We start from the raw sequence: 21,157 nt of genomic DNA on the forward strand, positions 1-21,157 counted from the left end.
AAAGTCTTGCTACAGTTATATCGGGTATTGGTGAGGCCGCACCTGGAATACTGTGCACAGTTTTGGTTTCCATATTGAAGAAAGGATATACTTGCTTTAGGCAGTTCAGAGAAGGTTCACTCGGTTGATTCCGGATATGAGGGGCTTGACTTATGAGGAAAGGTTGAGAAGGTTGGGCCTCTACTCATTGGAATTCAGAAGAATGAGAGGTGATCTTATCGAAATGTATAACATTATGAGGGGGCTTGACAAGGTGGATGCAGAGAGGATGTTTCCACTGATAGGGAGACTACAACAAGGGGGCATAATCTTAGAATAAGGGGCCACCCATTTAAAACTGAGCAGAGGAGGAATTTCTTCTCTGAGGGTTGTAAATCTGTGGAATTCGCTGCCTCAGAGAGCTGTGGAGGCTGGGTCATTAAATAAATTTAAGACAGAGATAAACAGTTTATTAACCGATAAGGGAATAAAGGATTATGGGGAGCGGGCAGGGAACTGGACCCGAGTCCATGATCGGATCAACCATGATCGTGTTGGGTGGCGGAGCAGGCTTGATGGGCCGTACGGCCTGCTCCTGCCCCTATTATGTTCGTTTGTGCTTATGTTCTACACTCTCATTAGACACTTCCAGGGTAGGTACAGCAAGGGTTAGATACAGAGTAAAACTCCCTCTGCACTGTCCCACCAAACACTCCCAGGGCAGGTACAGCACGGGGTTAGATACAGAGTAAAGCTCCCTCTACACTGTCCCATCAAACACTCCCAGGGCAGGTACAGCACGGGGTTAGATACAGAGTAAAGCTCCCTCTACACTGTCCCATCAAACACTCCCAGGGATGGAACAGCTCGTGTTAGATATAAAGCAAAGATCCATCTACGCTGTCTCAGAAAGTATTCCTAGGGCAGGTGCACCACAGGATAGATCGAGTAAAACTCCCTCTGCACTGTCCCATCAAACACTCCCAGGACAGTTACAGCACAGGTTAGATACAGAGTAAAGCTCCCTCTACACTGTCCCATCAAACAGGGAAGGTACAGCACCGGTTAGATAGAGAAAAGCTCCCTTTATTCCTTCCCGTCAATTACTCCATGGGCCGGTGCAGCACAGTTTAGATGCAGAGTAAAACTTGCTCTGCAATTACCATCAAACACTCCTAGGGCAAATACAGCATGGTTTAGGTACAGAGTAAAGTTCCTAGATATGGCGTAAAGGTCCCTCTACCCTGGTCCGTCAACCATTCCCAATGCAGGTACAGCATGGGTTAGGTAAAGAGTAAATCTCCTTCTGCTCTGTCCTATTAAACATTCCCAGGCAGATACAGCAAGAGTTAGATACAAAGTAAAGCTCCATTACTGTCCCATTAAACACTCCCAGGGATGGGACAGCTCGCGTTAAATACAAAGCAAAGATCCCTCTACATTGTCCTAGCAAGCATTCCCAGGGCAAGTACATCACGGGTTAGATACCGAGGAAAGCTGTCTCTACACTGCCCCACCAAACACTCCATGGGCAGGTACAGCACGGGTTAGATACCGAGGAAAGCTCTATCCGCACTGCTCCTTTAGGGGAGGAGAGAAAGGGGAACCAGTTGAGTGTAGAACTGAACCCAGCCAGAGTCAGCATCTTCAGGGGAGGGGAACCAGTGAGTGTAGAACTGAACCCAGCCAGAGTCAGCATCTTCAGGGGAGGAGAGGGAGGGGAACCAGTGAGTGTAGAACTGAACCCAGCCAGAGTCCACTCCTTGAGGAGAAGGAAGTGTACCAGTGAGTGCAGAGCTGAACCCAGCCAGAATTGGTGGTGAAAACTGGGAGTGGAGGAGAAACAGTCTGGAAATGTGTGTTGATTTGGATTTCAGCCCAGCAGGAGGGACAGTGTGTGGAACAGGGATTTACAGCTTTGGAAGAACAAGAGAGGAAAGAATGTTCCATGGAAACTAGATGTGTCTATTCTGAATTTCTGTCGTGCTTACAGTGATGATTTTTGTTATCTCCTTTTACAGCGTATTAGAAGGGGAGATTTTCAGACAGGAAACAGAAACCAAACATCACGTCAAGATCTGACGGAGTCAATCGTTTCATCAGGACCTGAATATCATTGGCCTTTGAAAGTGGAAGGAGAAGTGTTTGTCTGTTCCGCCTGTGGGAAAAGATTTCAAATATCAGTGTGACTGGAAAAGCACCGAGACACACACAGACCCGAGTGAGTGTTCCAGTGCACTGCCTGTGGAAAGAGCTTTAGCCAGTTACACAGCCTGAAAAAACATCACACCATTCACAGTGGGGAGAAACTGTAATCGTGTTGTGTGTGTGGGCGAGGCTTCAACTGATCGTCCAACCTGGAGAGTCACAAGGATACCCGCACCATGGAGAAACCGTGGAAATGTGGTGACTGTGGGAAAGTATTCAGATCACCGTCTGCGCTAGAAATTCATCGACGCAGTCACACTGGGGAGAGGCCGTTCACCTGCCCCGTGTGTGGGAAGGGATTCACTGGGTCATCCCAACTTGTAGCTCACCGGCGAGTTCACACTGGGGCGAGGCCGTTCACCTGCTCTGAGTGTGGGAAGGGATGTACTCAGTTATCCGACCTGCTGATACACCAGCGAGTTCACACTGGGGAGAGGCCGTTCACCTGCACTGTGTGTGGGAAGGGATTCACTCAGTCAACTCACCTGCTGACACACCGGCGAGTTCACACTGGGGAGAGGCCATTCACCTGCTCTGAGTGTGGAAAGGGATTCACTAATTCATCCCACCTGCTGAAACACCAGCGAGTTCACACTGGGGAGAGACCGTTCACCTGCTCAGAGTGTGGTAAGCGATTCACTCAGTCGTGCAACCTGCAGTCCCACCAGCGAGTTCACACTGGGGAGAGACCGTTCACCTGCTCAGAGTGTGGGAAGCGATTCACTCAATCGTGCAACCTGCAGTCACACCAGCGAGTTCACACTGGGGAGAGGCCTTTCACCTGTTCAAATTGTGGGAAGGGATTCACTCGGTCATCTGACCTGCTGACACACCAGCGAGTTCACACTGGGGACAGGCCGTTCACCTGCTCAGAGTGTGGGAAGGGATTCACTACGTCATCTAACCTGCTGAAACACCAGCGAGTTCACACTGGGGAAAAGCCGTTCACCTGCTCTGAGTGTGGGAAGGGATTCACTACATCATCCAACCTGCTGAAACACCAGCGAGTTCACAAGTGACTGAAGGGGTTGGAATCTGCTGTTATTGCTGCTGTTAATGTTCATTCTGACAGTTGGGGTTTGTTTCTGCTGATATTAATAACCCTATAACTGGGCTGGACTTTAATATTCTGAATATATTGCTGATATATTGCTGATTGTGTGTCCATTTAAGAAACGCTGTGTGTTATCTTGCCCCTTAATTCAGCGACTCTCAACAGAAATTTAGTTTGCAATAAAATTACGAACTTTTACTTTAATCTTAAATTGATCTTTGGTACAAAATCTACAATAGTGTGTGAAAGTTTCCACTGAATAAAATCTCCAATTAGAAAGAGCTTGCTGACAATTCTTACTGACATTACACACAGTGGCCCCTCCATTATCCACCAGAGAGAAGGGGAATGGAAATTGGTGGGGAATCAGTGTCCCCAAATGTTGCCCCTCCCATCTGGTGTAGCAATCCCCTCGGCACGGGAATGGAGACAAGTCCAGACCAAAACTGTGCGCAGTACTCCAGGTGTGGTCTTACCAACGCCCCGTACAGTTGTAGCAGGACTTCCCGACTTTTATACTCCATCCCCCTTGCAATAAAGGCCAGCATTCCATTTACCTTCCTGATTACTTGCTGTACCTGCATGCTAACTTTTTGTGTTTCATGTACAAGGAGCTCCAGATCCCTCTGTACTACAGCATTTTGTAATCGTCCCCATTTAAATAATTTGCATTTTATTTTTCCTATAAAAGTAGATAACCTGACATTTTCTCACATTATCGTCCAACTGCCAGATTTTTGCCCACTCACTGAACCTATCTATATTCCTTTTTAGATTCTTTGCGACCTCCTCACAACTTGCTTTCCCACCTATCTTTGTATCATTAGCAAATTTGGCTTCATTACACTCGGTCCCTTCATCTAAGTCATTAATATAAACTGTAAATAGTTAAGGTCCCAGCACTGATCATCCCTGTGGCAAACCACTAGTTACAGTTTGACAACCGGAAAATGACCCATTTATCCCGACACTCTGTTTGTTTTCTGTTAGTTAGCCAATCCTCTATCCATGCTAATATATTACCCCCAACCCCATGAGCTCTTAGTTTGTGCAGTAACCTTTTGTGTGGCACTTTATCGAATGCTGTCTGGATTTCCTTTATCCACTCCGCTCGTTACATCCTCAAACAACTCCAGCAAATTTGTCAAACATGATTTCCCTTTCATAAAACCAAGCTGACTCTGACTGCAATATGATTTTCTAAATGTCCTGCTACTACTTCCTTATTGATGGACTCCAGATGGTAGGCTAACTGGTCTATAGTTTCCTGCTCTCTGTCTCCCTCCTTTCTTAAATAGGAGTATAACATTTGTGGTTTTCCAGTCCGCTAGGACCTACCAAAATTCCCTGAATTCTGGAGAGATTACAACCAATGCATCCACTATCTCTGCAGCCACTTATTTTAAGACCCTGGGATGCATGTCATCAGGTCCAGGGGACTTGTCCACCTTTAGTCCCTTTAGTTTGAAGAGTACTTTATCTCTAACGATAGCGACTGTTTTAAGACGCCCTCCCTTGTAATAGCTCCTTGATTATCAACTATTGGGATGTTTTCAGTGTCCTCTACCGTGAAGACCAATACAAAATATTTGTTCAAAATCTCTGCTATTATTAATTCTCCAGTCTCATCCTCTAAGGGACCAATGTTTACTTTAGATGCTCATTTCCTTTTTATATACCTGCAGAAGCTCTTACTGTCTGTTGTTATAGTTCTTGCTAGTTTGCTCTCATCTGCTATTTTCTCTGTCTTTATCTTTTTTTTAGTTGTCCTTTGCTGGTTTCTAACAATTTCCCAATCCTCTGGCCTTCCACTGTCCTTCGTAACATTGTATGCCTTTTTATTCAATTTGATACCATCCTTTACTTCCTTAGTTAGCCAGGGATGGTTCATCCTTCTCTTCGCATCTTTATTTCTCACTTGAATAAATCTTTGCTGAGAGTTATGAAATATCTCCTTAAATGTTTGCCACTGCGTTTCTACAGTCTTACCCTTTAACATATTTTCCCAGTCCACTTGGTGTCAGTGACAAGGGTTGGTTTACATCAGACAGGAAGTAATTGGTGTCATGGAATCATAGCAGTTTACAACACAGGAGGCCATTTGGCCCATTGTGTCTGTGTGGCCGAAAGAGAGCTATCCAGTCTAATCCCACTTTCCAGCTCTTGGTCCGTAGCCCTGTAGGTTACGACACTTCAAGTGCATATCCAAGTACTTTTGTAAATGCAATGAGGGTTTCTGCCTCTACTACTCTTTCAGGCAGTAAATTTAGGCTCTGGAGGTAATGATAGGACGGTGTAAAACACGAGTTAGGCCACAGCTAGAGTGCTCACACAGTTCTGGTCACATTACAGGAAAGATGTGATTGCACTAGAGAGGGTACAGAGGAGATTCATGAGGATGTTACCTGGACTGAAGAATTTTAGCTATGAGGAAAGTTTGGATGGGCTGGTGTTTTCTTTGGAATAGAGGTGGCTGAGGGTAGACTTAATTGAGGTGTATAAAATTATGAGGGTCCCAGATGGGAGTGGCTCTCGGTGATGAGAGTCGAGGTGCTCAGCGCCCTCCCGGATGCACTTCCTCCACTTAGGGCGGTCTTTGGCCAGGGACTCCCAGGTGTCGGTGGGGATGTTACACTTTTATCAGGGAGGCTTTGAGGGTGTCCTTGCAACGTTGCCTATGCCCATCTTTGGCGTGGTTTGCCGTGAAGCAGTTCTGAGTAGAGCGCTTGCTTTGGGAGTCTTGTGTCTGGCATGTGAACAATGTGGCCTGCCCAGCGGAGCTGACTAAGTGTGGTCAGTGCTTCAATGCTGGGGATGTTGGCCTGGTCAACAACGTTAATGTTGGTGAGTCTGTCCTCCCAAGGGATTTGCAGGATCTTATGGAGATATCGTTGGTGGTATTTTTTTCAGCGACTTGAGGTGTCTACTATACATGGTCCATGTCTCTGAGCCATACAGGAGGTCAGGTATTACTACAGCCCTGTAGACCATGAGCTTGATGGCAGATTTGAGGGCCTGGACTTCAAACACTCTTTTCCTCCGGCAGCCGAAGGCTGCACTGGAGGCGGTGTTGAATCTCGTCAATGTCTGCTCTTGTTGATAAGAGGCTCCTGAGGTATGGGAAATGGTCCACGTTGTCCAGGGCCGCACCGTGGATCTCGATGACTGGGGGACAGTGCTGTGCGGCGAGGACACCTTTGTCTTACGGATGTTTAGTGTAAGGCCTATGCTTTCGTACGCCTCAGTGAATACATTGACCATGACTTGGAATTCAGCCTCTGTATTTGCGCAGGCGTTGTCCGCGTACTATAGCTCGATGACAGAGGTTGGAGTGGTCTTGGACCTGGCCTTGAGATGACGAAGGTTGAACAGGTTCCCACTGGTTCTGGAGTTCAGTTCCACTCCAGCGGGGAGCTTGTTGAGTGTGAGGTGGAGCAGGGCAGTGAGGAAGACTGAGAGAGGGTTGGGGCGATGACACAGTCCTGTTTGACACCGGTCTGGACGTGGATTGGGTCTGTAATGGATCCGTTGGTAAGGATCACCCACCACCCCTGTGCTCACTGACCAACATTGGCTCCCGGTTAAGCAACGCCTCGATTTCAAAATTCTCCTCCTTGTTTACAAATCCCTCCACGGCCTTGACCCTCCCTATCTGTGTGATCTCCCTCAGTCTCACAACCCCCCCCTCCCCCTGAGACAGCCTCTAATTCTGGCCTTGACCCTCCCTATCTCTGTGACCTTCCCTCCCCCTGAGATAGCCTCTAACTCTGGCCTTGACCATCCCTATCTCTGTGATCCCCCTCCCCCTGAGACAGCCTCTAACTCTGGCCTTGACCCTCCCTATCTCTGTGACCCCCCCTCCCCCTGAGACAGCCTCTAACTCTGACCTTGACCCTCCCTATCTCTGTGACCTCCCTCCCCCCTGAGACAGCCTCTAACTCTGACCTTGACCCTCCTTATCTCTGTGACCTCCCTCCCCCCTGAGACAGCCTCTAACTCTGGCCTTGACCCTCCCTATCTCTGTGACCCCCCTCCCCCTGAGACAGCCTCTAACTCTGGCCTTGACCCTCCCTATCTCTGTGACCTCCCTCCCCCTGAGACAGCCTCTAACTCTGGCCTTGACCCTCCCTATCTCTGTGACCCCCCTCCCCCTGAGATAGCCTCTAACTCTGACCCTCCCTATCTCTGTGACCTCCCTCCCCCTGAGACAGCCTCTAACTCTGGCATTGACCCTCCCTATCTCTGTGACCTCCCACCCCCTGAGACAGCCTCTAACTCTGGCCTTGACCCTCCCTATCTCTGTGACCTCCCACCCCTGAGACAGCCTCTAACTCTGGCCTTGACCCTCCCTATCTCTGTGACCCCTCTCCCCCTGAGACAGCCTCTAACTCTGACCTTGACCCTCCCTATCTCTGTGACCTCCCTCCCCCTGAGACAGCCTCTAACTCTGGCCTTGACCCTCCCTATCTCTGTGACCTCCCACCCCTGAGACAGCCTCTAACTCTGGCCTTGACCCTCCCTATCTCTGTGACCCCTCTCCCCCTGAGACAGCCTCTAACTCTGGCCTTGACCCTCCCTATCTCTGTGACCCCCCTCCCCCTGAGACAGCCTCTAACTCTGGCCTTGACCTTCCCTCCCCCTGAGACAGCCTCTAACTCTGGCCTTGACCCTCCCTATCTCTGTGACCCCTCTCCCCCTGAGACAGCCTCTAACTCTGGCCTTGACCCTCCCTATCTCTGTGACCTCCCTCCCCCTGAGACAGCCTCTAACTCTGACCTTGACCCTCCCTATCTCTGTGACCCCCCTCCCCCTGAGACAGCCTCTAACTCTGGCCTTGACCCTCCCTATCTCTGTGACCCCCCTCCCCCTGAGACAGCCTCTAACTCTGGCCTTGACCCTCCCTATCTCTGTGACCTCCCTCCCCCTGAGACAGCCTCTAACTCTGGCCTTGACCCTCCCTATCTCTGTGACCTCCCTCCCCCTGAGACAGCCTCTAACTCTGGTCTTGACCCTCCCTATCTCTGTGACCTCCCTCCCCCTGAGACAGCCTCTAACTCTGGCCTTGACCCTCCCTATCTCTGTGACCTCCCTCCCCCTGAGACAGCCTCTAACTCTGGCCTTGACCCTCCCTATCTCTGTGACCTCCCTCCCCCTGAGACAGCCTCTAACTCTGGTCTTGACCCTCCCTATCTCTGTGACCTCCCTCCCCCTGAGACAGCCTCTAACTCTGACCTTGACCCTCCCTATCTCTGTGACCTCCCTCCCCCTGAGACAGCCTCTAACTCTGACCTTGACCCTCCCTATCTCTGTGACCTCCCTCCCCCTGAGACAGCCTCTAACTCTGGCCTTGACCCTCCCTATCTCTGTGACCTCCCTCCCCCTGAGACAGCCTCTAACTCTGGCCTTGACCCTCCCTATCTCTGTGACCTCCCTCCCCCTGAGACAGCCTCTAACTCTGGCCTCGCCCCTCCCTATCTCTGTGACCTCCCTCCCCCTGAGACAGCCTCTAACTCTGACCTTGACCCTCCCTATCTCTGTGATCTCCCTCCCCCTGAGACAGCCTCTAACTCTGGCCTTGACCCTCCCTATCTCTGTGACCCCTCTCCCCCTGAGACAGCCTCTAACTCTGGCCTTGACCCTCCCTATCTCTGTGACCTCCCTCCCCCTGAGACAGCCTCTAACTCTGGCCTTGACCCTCCCTATCTCTGTGACCCCCCTCCCCCTGAGACAGCCTCTAACTCTGACCTTGACCCTCCCTATCTCTGTGACCTCCCTCCCCCTGAGACAGCCTCTAACTCTGGCCTTGACCCTCCCTATCTCTGTGACCTCCCTCCCCCTGAGACAGCCTCTAACTCTGGCCTTGACCCTCCCTATCTCTGTGACCTCCCTCCCCCTGAGACAGCCTCTAACTCTGGCCTTGACCCTCCCTATCTCTGTGACCTCCCTCCCCCTGAGACAGCCTCTAACTCTGGCCTTGACCCTCCCTATCTCTGTGACCTCCCTCCCCCTGAGACAGCCTCTAACTCTGGCCTTGACCCTCCCTATCTCTGTGACCCCCCTCCCCCTGAGACAGCCTCTAACTCTGGCCTTGACCCTCCCTCCCCCTGAGACAGCCTCTAACTCTGACCTTGACCCTCCCTATCTCTGTGACCTCCCTCCCCCTGAGACAGCCTCTAACTCTGGCCTTGACCCTCCCTATCTCTGTGACCTCCCTCCCCCTGAGACAGCCTCTAACTCTGGCCTTGACCCTCCCTATCTCTGTGACCCCCCTCCCCCTGAGACAGCCTCTAACTCTGGCCTTGACCCTCCCTCCCCCTGAGACAGCCTCTAACTCTGGCCTTGACCCTCCCTATCTCTGTGACCTCCCTCCCCCTGAGACAGCCTCTAACTCTGACCTTGACCCTCCCTATCTCTGTGACCTCCCTCCCCCTGAGACAGCCTCTAACTCTGGCCTTGACCCTCCCTATCTCTGTGACCCTCCCTCCCCCTGAGACAGCCTCTAACTCTGACCTTGACCCTCCCTATCTCTGTGACCCCCTCCCCCTGAGACAGCCTCTAACTCTGGCCTTGACCCTCCCTATCTCTGTGACCTCCCTCCCCCTGAGACAGCCTCTAACTCTGGCCTTGACCCTCCCTATCTCTGTGACCTCCCTCCCCCTGAGACAGCCTCTAACTCTGGCCTTGACCCTCCCTATCTCTGTGACCCCCCTCCCCCTGAGACAGCCTCTAACTCTGGCCTTGACCCTCCCTATCTCTGTGACCCCTCTCCCCCTGAGACAGCCTCTAACTCTGACCTTGACCCTCCCTATCTCTGTGACCTCCCTCCCCCTGAGACAGCCTCTAACTCTGGCCTTGACTCTCCCTATCTCTGTGACCTCCCTCCCCCTGAGACAGCCTCTAACTCTGGCCTTGACCCTCCCTATCTCTGTGACCCCCCTCCCCCTGAGACAGCCTCTAACTCTGACCTTGACCCTCCCTATCTCTGTGATCTCCCTCCCCCTGAGACAGCCTCTAACTCTGGCCTTGACCCTCCCTATCTCTGTGACCTCCCTCCCCCTGAGACAGTCTCTAACTCTGACCTTGACCCTCCCTATCTCTGTGACCTCCCTCCCGCTGAGACAGCCTCTAACTCTGGCCTTGACCCTCCCTATCTCTGTGACCCCCCTCCCCCTGAGACAGCCTCTAACTCTGGCCTTGACCCTCCCTATCTCTGTGACCCCCCTCCCCCTGAGACAGCCTCTAACTCTGACCTTGACCCTCCCTATCTCTGTGACCCCCCTCCCCCTGAGATAGCCTCTAACTCTGGCCTTGACCCTCCCTATCTCTGTGACCCCCCTCCCCCTGAGACCGCCTCTAACTCTGGCCTTGACCATCCCTATCTCTGTGACCTCCCTCCCCCTGAGACAGCCTCTAACTCTGGCCTTGACCCTCCCTATCTCTGTGACCCCTCTCCCCCTGAGACAGCCTCTAACTCTGACCTTGACCCTCCCTATCTCTGTGACCCCTCTCCCCCTGAGACAGCCTCTAACTCTGACCTTGACCCTCCCTATCTCTGTGACCTCCCTCCCCCTGAGACAGCCTCTAACTCTGGCCTTGACCCTCCCTATCTCTGTGACCTCCCTCCCCCTGAGACAGCCTCTAACTCTGGCCTTGACCCTCCCTATCTCTGTGACCTCCCTGCCCCTGAGACAGCCTCTAACTCTGGCCTTGACCCTCCCTATCTCTGTGACCCCCCTCCCCCTGAGACAGCCTCTAACTCTGGCCTTGACCCTCCCTATCTCTGTGACCTCCCTCCCCCTGAGACAGCCTCTAACTCTGGCCTTGACCCTCCCTATCTCTGTGACCCCTCTCCCCCTGAGACAGCCTCTAACTCTGGCCTTGACCCTCCCTATCTCTGTGACCCCTCTCCCCCTGAGACAGCCTCTAACTCTGACCTTGACCCTCCCTATCTCTGTGACCCCTCTCCCCCTGAGACAGCCTCTAACTCTGGCCTTGACCCTCCCTATCTCTGTGATCCTCTCCCCCTGAGACAGCCTCTAACTCTGGCCTTGACCCTCCCTATCTCTGTGACCTCCCTCCCCCTGAGACAGCCTCTAACTCTGGCCTTGACCCTCCCTATCTCTGTGACCTCCGTCCCCCTGAGACAGCCTCTAACTCTGGCCTTGACCCTCCCTATCTCTGTGACCCTCCCTCCCCCTGAGACAGCCTCTAACTCTGACCTTGACCCTCCCTATCTCTGTGACCTCCCTCCCCCTGAGACAGCCTCTAACTCTGGCCTTGACCCTCCCTATCTCTGTGACCTCCGTCCCCCTGAGACAGCCTCTAACTCTGGCCTTGACCCTCCCTATCTCTGTGACCTCCGTCCCCCTGAGACAGCCTCTAACTCTGGCCTTGACCCTCCCTATCTCTGTGACCCTCCCTCCCCCTGAGACAGCCTCTAACTCTGGCCTTGACCCTCCCTATCTCTGTGACCTCCCTCCCCCTGAGACAGCCTCTAACTCTGGCCTTGACCCTCCCTATCTCTGTGACCTCCGTCCCCCTGAGACAGCCTCTAACTCTGGCCTTGACCCTCCCTATCTCTGTGACCCTCCCTCCCCCTGAGACAGCCTCTAACTCTGACCTTGACCCTCCCTATCTCTGTGACCTCCCTCCCCCTGAGACAGCCTCTAACTCTGGCCTTGACCCTCCCTATCTCTGTGACCTCCCTCCCCCTGAGACAGCCTCTAACTCTGGCCTTGACCCTCCCTATCTCTGTGACCTCCCTCCCCCTGAGACAGCCTCTAACTCTGACCTTGACCCTCCCTATCTCTGTGACCTCCCTCCCCCTGAGACAGCCTCTAACTCTGGCCTTGACCCTCCCTATCTCTGTGACCCCCCTCCCCCTGAGACAGCCTCTAACTCTGACCTTGACCCTCCCTATCTCTGTGACCTCCCTCCCCCTGAGACAGCCTCTAACTCTGGCCTTGACCCTCCCTCCCCCTGAGACAGCCTCTAACTCTGGCCTTGACCCTCCCTCCCCCTGAGACCGCCTCTAACTCTGGCCTTGACCCTCCCTCCCCCTGAGACAGCCTCTAACTCTGGCCTTGACCCTCCCTCCCCCTGAGACAGCCTCTAACTCTGGCCTTGAGCTGCCTGGGCCCCAGGCTCGGGAAGCCGCTGTTTAAAAGCCCCTCTGTGAGCGGCCTGTCGCTCCCCGGCCTTCACTGATTGTTGTGTCTCGGGGCCCAATGTCTTTGTCCGGGAACACTCTCACACCGCGCGCTCTCACCTGGACAAAGACAAGTTGTTGTTGTTGCGGCTCAGCCAATCAGCGGCACAGGTCCCGCCCCTCGGGCTCCCCGATTGGTTGGAGGACCCGCCGCCGGCTCGCTCCCCATTGGTGGGAAGCTCCCGTCAATCAGGCCGTGGGCCCGGGTCACGTGTCCCTGCCGGCACAGAGCTCTCCAGCCTGATCCCACGGTGCAGCTCTCGGCTTACAGAGGTATAAGGCTTACATTTATATAGCGCCTCTCACCGCCACCAGACGTCTCAAAGCTCTTTACAGAGAATGAAGTTCTGCTGGAGTGTAGTCACTGTTGTAATGTGGGAAATGCGGCAGCCAATCTGTGCACAGCAAGATCCCACAGACAGCCATGTGGTTGAGGGATAAATATTGGCCAGGACACCGGGGATAACTCCCCTGCTCTTCATCGAATTTGGGACATGGGATCTTTTACAGCCACCAGAGAGAGAGAGCAGACGGAGCCTCAGTTTAACGTCTCATCCGACAGTGCAGCACTCCCTCAGCACTGCACTGCACTGTCAGCCGACACTTTCTGTGTTCAAGTCCCTGGAGTGGGACTTGAGCCCACAACCTTCTGACTCCGAGGCGAGAGTGCTCCATCATGATAGGCAATCCCTCGAATTGAGGATGACTTGCTTCCACGTCAAAAGTTCACAGGTGTTTCAATGAAGGAATAAAATTCTGGGTCCCGAACAAAATCGTGAAGGATGGAAGATGCCTGTGCATGGATTTTTTTAACGTGTGGTAACCATTGCACACCAATCACCACACAGGCTTGACAGAGGTTGGTCTTGGTCCAGTGGCAAGCATTAACCAAGACCAGTAGAGACCTGCTCTGCTGCACGGACTTAGCGTGCACACATATCGTAGTGTGGGCTGGGCCTGTGCTGCCCCTGGGTCCTCGCCTCTCCTGGGCCCCGATCACGTCCCTCTACAATCTCTCACCGCTCCTTCGCCCCAACCTCCTGCTGTATCTGTCCACACTCCAATCACTGACCTGGATCTTGGTGACGTCCCTTTTCACTGCCGTTGCTCTTCTGCACCAGCACGTGCTGCTCTCTGGAGTGGTCACCGCCACACTGCTCCTTCCACTCCCCGGCCTGTGCTGATGGTTCTCGCGAGAGTGCTACCCACTGAGCCACACTGGCCCCTCTGCTAAGCAAAATAGGTCCTTGTTATCCACTCTATCCAGGCCCCTCATAATTTTATATATTTCAATTAGGTCTCCCCTCTAAACCTTTTTCCAATTACTTTAAATCTATGCCCCCCCCAATTATTGACCATTCTGCTAAGGGAAAAAGGTCCTTCCTATCCACTCTATCGAGGCCCCTCATAATTTTATACACATTGATGAGGTTTCCTCTCAGCCTCCTCGTTTCCAAAGAAAACAATCCCAGCCTATTCACTCTTTCCTCATAGCTAAAATTCTCCAGTCCAGGGAACATCCTCGTAAATCTCTGTACCCGTCTAGTGCAATCACATTTTTCCTGTAATGCATTGACCACAACTGCACACAGTGTTCTAGCTGTGGCCTAATTAGTGGCTTATACAATTCAAGCATAATCACCCAGCTCTTGTATTCTATGCCTCGGCTAATTAAGAAAGCATTCAGGATACTTGCCTTTCTCACCTTATCTACCTCTCCTGCTCCCTTCAGGGATCTGTGGACAGGCACTCCAAGGTCGCTCTGTTCCTCTACACTTCTCAGTGTCCTACCATTTACTGTGTATTTCCTTGTCTTGTTAGCCCTCCCCACATGTATTATCTCACGCTGAGTTGAATTCCATTTGCCACTGTTCTGCCCACCTGACCAGTCCATTGATATCTTCCTGCAGTCTACAGCTTCTTCATTATCAACCACACGGTCAATTTTTGTATCATTTGCAAACTTCTTAGTCATTCATACCCCTACATTCAGGTCAAAATCATTGATATAAACCACAAAAAGCAAGGGACCCAGTACTGAGCCCTGCGGAACCCCACTGGAAACAGCCTTCCAGTCACAAACACCCATTGACCATTAACCTTTGCTTCCTGCCTCTGAGCCAATTTTGGATCCAACTTGCCACTTTGCCCTGGATCCCATGGGATTTTACTTTCGTGACCAGTCTGCCATGTGTCAAAAGCCTTGCTAAAATCCATATACACTACATCAAATGCACTCCCCTCATCAATCCTCCTTGTGACCTCTATGGTAGAGCTATCCAGTTAGTTCCACTCCCCTGATCTTTCCCCGTAGCTCTGCAAATATTGTCCCTTTAGTATTTATCCAATTCACTTTTGAAAGTTACTATTGAATCTGCTTCCATCACCCTATCAAGCAGTGCATTCCAGATTGCAACAACTCACTGCTTATAAAATGTCTCCTCATGTATCCTCTGCTTCTTTTGCCAATCACCTGAACTCTGTGTCCTCTGGTTACCGACCCTTCTGCCACTGGAAAGTGTTTCTCCTTATTTAGTCTATTAAAACCGTTCATGATTTAGAACTCTATCAAATTTCCTCTTAACGTTTTCTGCTCCAAGGAGAATAACTGCAGCTTCTCCAGTATCTCCACATAACTGAAGTCCCTCATTCTTCGTACCATTCTAGTAAATCTCTTCTACACCCTCTCCGAGGTGTAGACATCCTTCTGAAAGTGTGGTGCCCAGAATTGAGCACAATGTGTCAGCTGAGGCCTAACCAGTGTTTATAAAGGTTTAACATAACTAAACATCAAATGCTGATATTTGTGTGATGGGGTTTAGACGGGCGAGGTTTATCCAGTCAGTTGGATATGAGCTGAAACATGTTCACTTGGAGCGGAGAGCCAGGGACACGCTGTGTAACCAGGCACAGACACTCTGCACAGCCCACACATCACTTGTTTCCCACTTGGCCCAAAAGGAATATATTAATTGCAACAATTCATTTGATTTGACTTTAAATAGTTTTGTTTATAAATTTAATCATGCTTCTCTAATTTTATTTCTTAACTCAGATTCACGGCCTCATTTTATTTCTTCCTCTGAGCCCCTCAACTACATCTGGCAGCATAATGTTGGTGAGTGGTGATTGATTGCCCTGGGAACCAACAGGAAGAGAGCTCAGAGGTCGGAGGGCTCAGGGAGCAGCGTGTTCTGTAACCAATCGCGGTGCTTGAGGGGTGGATCCTGAGTCGGCCAATCAGGTGAGTCTGTGTGAACACCTGTTAAACTGTTCATCTTTTAAAAGTTAAATCGAGATTTCTTTTGTCAGCAAAACAGTTTAACATTTGTCATTGTTTTACATAAGAACATAAGAAATAGGAGCAGGAATAGGCCATACGGCCCCTCGAGCCTGCTCCACCATTTAATACGATCTTGGCTGATCCGATCATGGACCCGCTCCCCATAATCCCTTATTCCCTGATTGGTTAAGAAACTGTCTATCTCTGTCTTATATTTATTCAATGACCCAGCTTCCACAGCTCTCTGAGGCAGCGAATTCCACAGATTTACAACCCTTTGAGACCAAGAAATTCCTCCTCATCTCAGTTTTAAATGGACGGCCCCTTATTCTAAGATTATGCCCTCTAGTTCTGGTCTTCCCCATCAGTGGAAACATCCTCTCTGCATCCACCCTGACAAACCCTCTCATAATCTTATACGTTACGATAAGATCACCTCTCATTCTTCTGAATTCCAATGAGTAGAGGCCCAAATGACTCAACCTTTCCTCCTAAGTCAATCCCCTCATCTCCGGAATCAACCGAGTGAACCTTCTCTGAACTGCCTCCAAAGCAAGTATATCCTTTTGTAAATATGGAAACCAAAACTGCACGCAGTATTCCAGGTGTGGCCTCACCAATACCCTGTATAACTGCAGCAAGACTTCCCTGCTTTTATACTCCATCCCCTTTGCAATAAAGGCCAAGGTTCCATTGGCCTTCCTGATCACTTGCTGTATCTGCATACTATTCTTTTGTGTTTCATGCTCCAGTACCCCCAGGTCCCGCTGTACTGCAGCACTTTGCAATCTTTCTCCATTTAAATAATAACTTGCTCTTTGATGTTTGGTTACAATTTCGCCCCATGTTCCTAATCTTTGGTGTGGAGGGTTTGGGTAATCAGAGGATCTTCTCCTGGACCTGCTCCTGGGCCTGGCTAGAACAGCAATTTGTAGGTTCAGGATGGGCAGGACCTGGGGGTCACTCTGGCTGCCTGCCTCTCTTCCTGCGGTCTGGTCTGTGTCCGGGTGGTCCTGGAGAGGGAGCAGGCCTTGTCCACCGGTACATCAGAACATAACAGATAGGAGCCAGAGTCGGCCATTTTGGCCCTTCAGGCCTGCTCTGCCATTCAACAAGATCATGGCTGATCTTCTACCTCAACTCCACCTTCCTGCACTATCCCTATATCCCTTAATTCCCTTAGTTTCCACAAACTGATCGCCTTCTGTCTTGAATCTACTCAACGGCTGAGCACCTACAGCTCTCTGGAGTAGAGATTTCCAAAGATTCACCATCCTCTGAGTGAGGACATTTCTCCTCATCTCAGTCCTAAATGTCTGATCGTTTATTCAGCAGTGTGGATGAGCAAGTGAATCCCTTCCCACACATGGAGCAGGTAAATGGCCTCTCCCCAGTGTGTGTGTCGGTGTGCAATGAGGGTGAATGACTGAACCTCTTCCCACAGCGAGAGCAACTGAACTGTTTCCTGTCAGTGTGAACTCACTGGTGGTGAATCAGATCTGCAGAGCTTTTAAACCAGTTCGCACCGTATTACACTGGACCATGTCTCTGTTTATATTACACTGGACCCTGTCTCTGTTTATATTACACTGGACCCTGTCTCTGTTTATATTACACTGGACCCTGTCTCTGTTTATATTACACTGGACCCTGTCCCTGTTTATATTACACTGGACCCTGTCTCTGTTTATATTACACTGGACCCTGTCTCTGTTTATATTACACTAGACCCTGTCTCTGTTTATATTACACTGGACCATGTCTCTGTTTATATTACACTGGACCCTGTCTCTGTTTATATTACACTGGACCCTGTCTCTGTTTATATTACACTAGACCCTGTCTCTGTTTACATTACACTAGACCCTGTCTCTGTTTATATTACACTGGACCCTGTCTCTGTTTATATTACACTGGACCCTGTCTCTGTTTATATTACACTGGACCATGTCTCTGTTTATATTACACTGGACCATGTCTCTGTTTATATTACACTAGACCCTGTCCCTGTTTATATTACACTAGACCCTGTCTCTGTTTATATTGTACTGGACCCTGTCTCTGTTTATATTACACTAGACCCTGTCTCTGTTTATATTACACTGGACCATGTCTCTGTTTATATTACACTAGACCCTGTCTCTGTTTATATTACACTGGACCCTGTCTCTGTTTATATTACACGAGACCCTGTCCCTGTTTATATTACACTAGACCCTGTCTCTGTTTATATTACTCTAGACCCTGTCTCTGTTTATATTACACGAGACCCTGTCTCTGTTTATATTACACTAGACCCTGTCTCTGTTTATATTACACTAGACCCTGTCTCTGTTTATATTACACTAGACCCTGTCTCTGTTTATATTACACTGGACCCTGTCTCTGTTTATATTACACGAGACCCTGTCTCTGTTTATATTACACTAGACCCTGTCTCTGTTTATATTACACTGGACCCTGTCTCTGTTTATATTACACGAGACCCTGTCTCTGTTTATATTACACTGGACCCTGTCTCTGTTTATATTACACTAGACCCTGTCTCTGTTTATATTACACTAGACCCTGTCTCTGTTTATATTACACTAGACCCTGTCTCTGTTTATATTACACTGGACCCTGTCTCTGTTTATATTACACGAGACCCTGTCTCTGTTTATATTACACTAGACCCTGTCTCTGTTTATATTACACTAGACCCTGTCTCTGTTTATATTACACTAGACCCTGTCTCTGTTTATATTACACTGGACACTGTCTCTGTTTATATTACACGAGACCCTGTCTCTGTTTATATTACACTAGACCCTGTCTCTGTTTATATTACACTGGACCCTGTCTCTGTTTATATTACACTAGACCCTGTCCTTGTTTATATTACACTAGACCCTGTCTCTGTTTATATTGCCCTGGACCCTGTCTCTTTATATTGCCCTGGACCATGTCTCTGTTTATATTACACTATTTATAAACAGAGAAACTATCTAGAGGTATAGAGTACAAAAGCGTGGATATTATGATGAACCTGTACAAAACACTGGAGTATTTTGCCCAATTCTGAGCACCACACTTTAGGAATGATGTGAGCACCTTAGAGAGCGTTCAGAAAAGATTTACAAGAGTGATTTCAGGGATGAGGGACAACAGTTACCTGGACAGACTGGAGACGCTAGGATTGCTAGGGGGATAGAGTATAAAAGCAGAGAAGTCCTGCTAGAACTGTACAAGGTATTGGTGAGGCCACACCTGGAGTACTGCGTACAATTTTGGTCTCAGTATTTAAGGAAGTTTATACTTTCATAGAAAGAAACTGTTCCCATTGGCAGAAGGGTCGAGAACCAGAGGACACAGATTGAAGGTGATTGGGAAAAGAACCAAAGGCATCACAAGAAGACACCTTTTTGCGTAGCGAGTGGTTAATATCCAGAATGCACGGCCTGAGAGGGTGGTGGAGGCAGACTCAATCACGGCTTTCAAAAGGGAATTGGATAAATACCTGAGAGAAAACATGAGCAGGGCTGTGGGGTAAGGGCGGGGGAGTGGGACTAGCTGAGGTGCTCTTGCAGAGAGCTGACACGTGCTCGACGGGCCGAATGGTCATGTTCCGTGCTGTAACCATTCTCTGATTCTATAGTTCTAACTCTCTCAGCACAAGCCTCTATTCCCTTCTCCCTCATATACTGAACCTAAGTGCATCGATACTGGAAACACAGAGAGACCAATCCAGAGCCGCTCTGTATCAGGGTGGGCACTGGATACGGAAGTCGCTCCCTGGCCTCCTGTGTGGGTCTGTGTGTTGCATCAGTTTGAGCTGGAGTGGAGGGGGGGGAGAAGCTGCTGGGTTTCACCCCCAGTACCTCTGAGCCCAGTCGGGCCCAACAATTTCCGATGAGAGACTGTCAACGGCGGTGGATTCTAGGGGAGATTACTGTCCTCACAATGTAGAAGAGTATTGTTTTAGGAACAAGTATTTCTGTCGAGGCTTTCAATGTACAGATTTGTTTTAATCCATTCTTGGGATGTGGGTGTCGCGAGTAAGGCCAGAATATATTTCCAATTTCCATTTGCCCCTTGACAAGGTGATGGTGGGGCTTCTCGAACCGCTGCAGTCCGTGTGGTGAAGGTCCTCCCACAATGCTGTTAGGTGAGGAGTTCCAGGATTTTCACCCAGTGACGATGTAGGAATGGTGATATATGCCCAAGTCAGGATGTGAGACTTGGAGGGAACTTGGAGGTGATGGATTTCCCATGTACCTGCTGTCCTGGTCCATCTAGGTGGTAGAGGTTGTGGGTTTGGGAGGTTCTATCAAAGTTCTGGTCGAGTTGCAGATGTATAAAGTCCCTCACCTTCGCCCTGGCCACCTCTCCCTCCTCCCATAGAGGCCAGAGTCTTGTGTAGGCCCAGACCGGGTGGTGGGTTCCCTTCCCTGAAGGACATTAGTGACCAGTTGGGTTTTTATGACAATCCGGCAGCTTTCATGGTCACTTTTTTTCTGCAGACGGCCGCACAAATAACCAGGTTCATTCAGCTCAATTTCACAACCTGCCTTTGTGTTTTTGTGGGTTCTCTCTCACCCAACTTTTTCCTGTTTGAAATTCCCTTTACAGGGTATTAAAAGGGGAGGATTTGTCGACCAAAGGTTCAAACCAAACATCACATTAAGATCTGACGGAGTCACTTGATTCATCGGAATATGAATATCATCGGCCTTTGACCATGGAAGCATAAAGCACCGTTCACAGCGGGGAGAAACAGTACACGTGCTCTGTGTGTGGACAAGGCTTCAGTCGATATTCTAACCTGGAGAGACACAAGTGCAGTGACACTGGGGAGAAACCGTGTAAATGTGGGGACTGTGGGAAAGGTTTCAACTCCCCATCCCAGCTGGAAACACATCGGCGAGTTCACACTGGGGAGAGGCCGTTCACCTGCTCCGGGTGTGGGAAGGGATTCACTCAGTCATTCAGTCTGCTGATACACCAGCGAGTTCATACTGGGGAGAGGCCATTCACCTGCTCTGAGTGCGGGAAGGGATTCACTATATCATCCCACCTGTTGAGGCACCAGCGAATTCACACTGGGGAGAGGCCGTTCACCTGCTCTGAGTGTGGGAAGGGATTCACTCGGTCATCCCACCTGTTGAGGCACCAGCGAGTTCACAAGTGACTGCAGGGGTTGGAATCTGCTGTTATTGCTGCTGTTAATCACATCCCGACTGAACCATGTTCATTCTGACAGTTGGGATTTGTTTCCGCTGATTTTAATAACCCTATAACTGGGCTGGACTTTAATATTTGGGATATAGACAAATAAATTAGTGTTGCTTTCAACACATTGCGAGAGATTTTTGTCCTTCCCACCCGAGTGTTTAGCATCACCTCAGAGAGGACAATCTGGGGGGAGGATCGTATGGGGGGAGAT

General features: G+C 50.1%; 1 protein-coding gene across 7 annotated transcripts in view; it reads left to right on the top strand.

The window, feature by feature from the left end:
- The window catches only part of LOC139260398 (zinc finger protein 154-like), a 57,013-nt gene that overhangs the window by 24,684 nt on the left and 11,172 nt on the right, over positions 1–21,157 (top strand). For 3 of the 7 annotated variants that reach the window (XM_070876965.1, XM_070876966.1, XM_070876967.1), the window contains exon 2: positions 2,001–3,439. In XM_070876965.1, the coding sequence (XP_070733066.1) occupies positions 2,364–3,206 (843 nt within the window). In that variant the 5' untranslated portion in view covers positions 2,001–2,363 and the 3' untranslated portion in view covers positions 3,207–3,439. Of the gene's footprint in view, positions 1–2,000; positions 3,440–15,504; positions 15,694–20,343; positions 20,577–21,157 lie in introns of those variants that run through there. The other 4 variants (XR_011592796.1, XR_011592797.1, XR_011592795.1 and 1 more) reach the window with 4 other exon arrangements.

The sequence above is a fragment of the Pristiophorus japonicus genome, chromosome 3 (assembly GCF_044704955.1).
Source record: "Pristiophorus japonicus isolate sPriJap1 chromosome 3, sPriJap1.hap1, whole genome shotgun sequence".
In the NCBI taxonomy this organism is placed as follows: Eukaryota; Metazoa; Chordata; class Chondrichthyes; family Pristiophoridae; genus Pristiophorus; species Pristiophorus japonicus.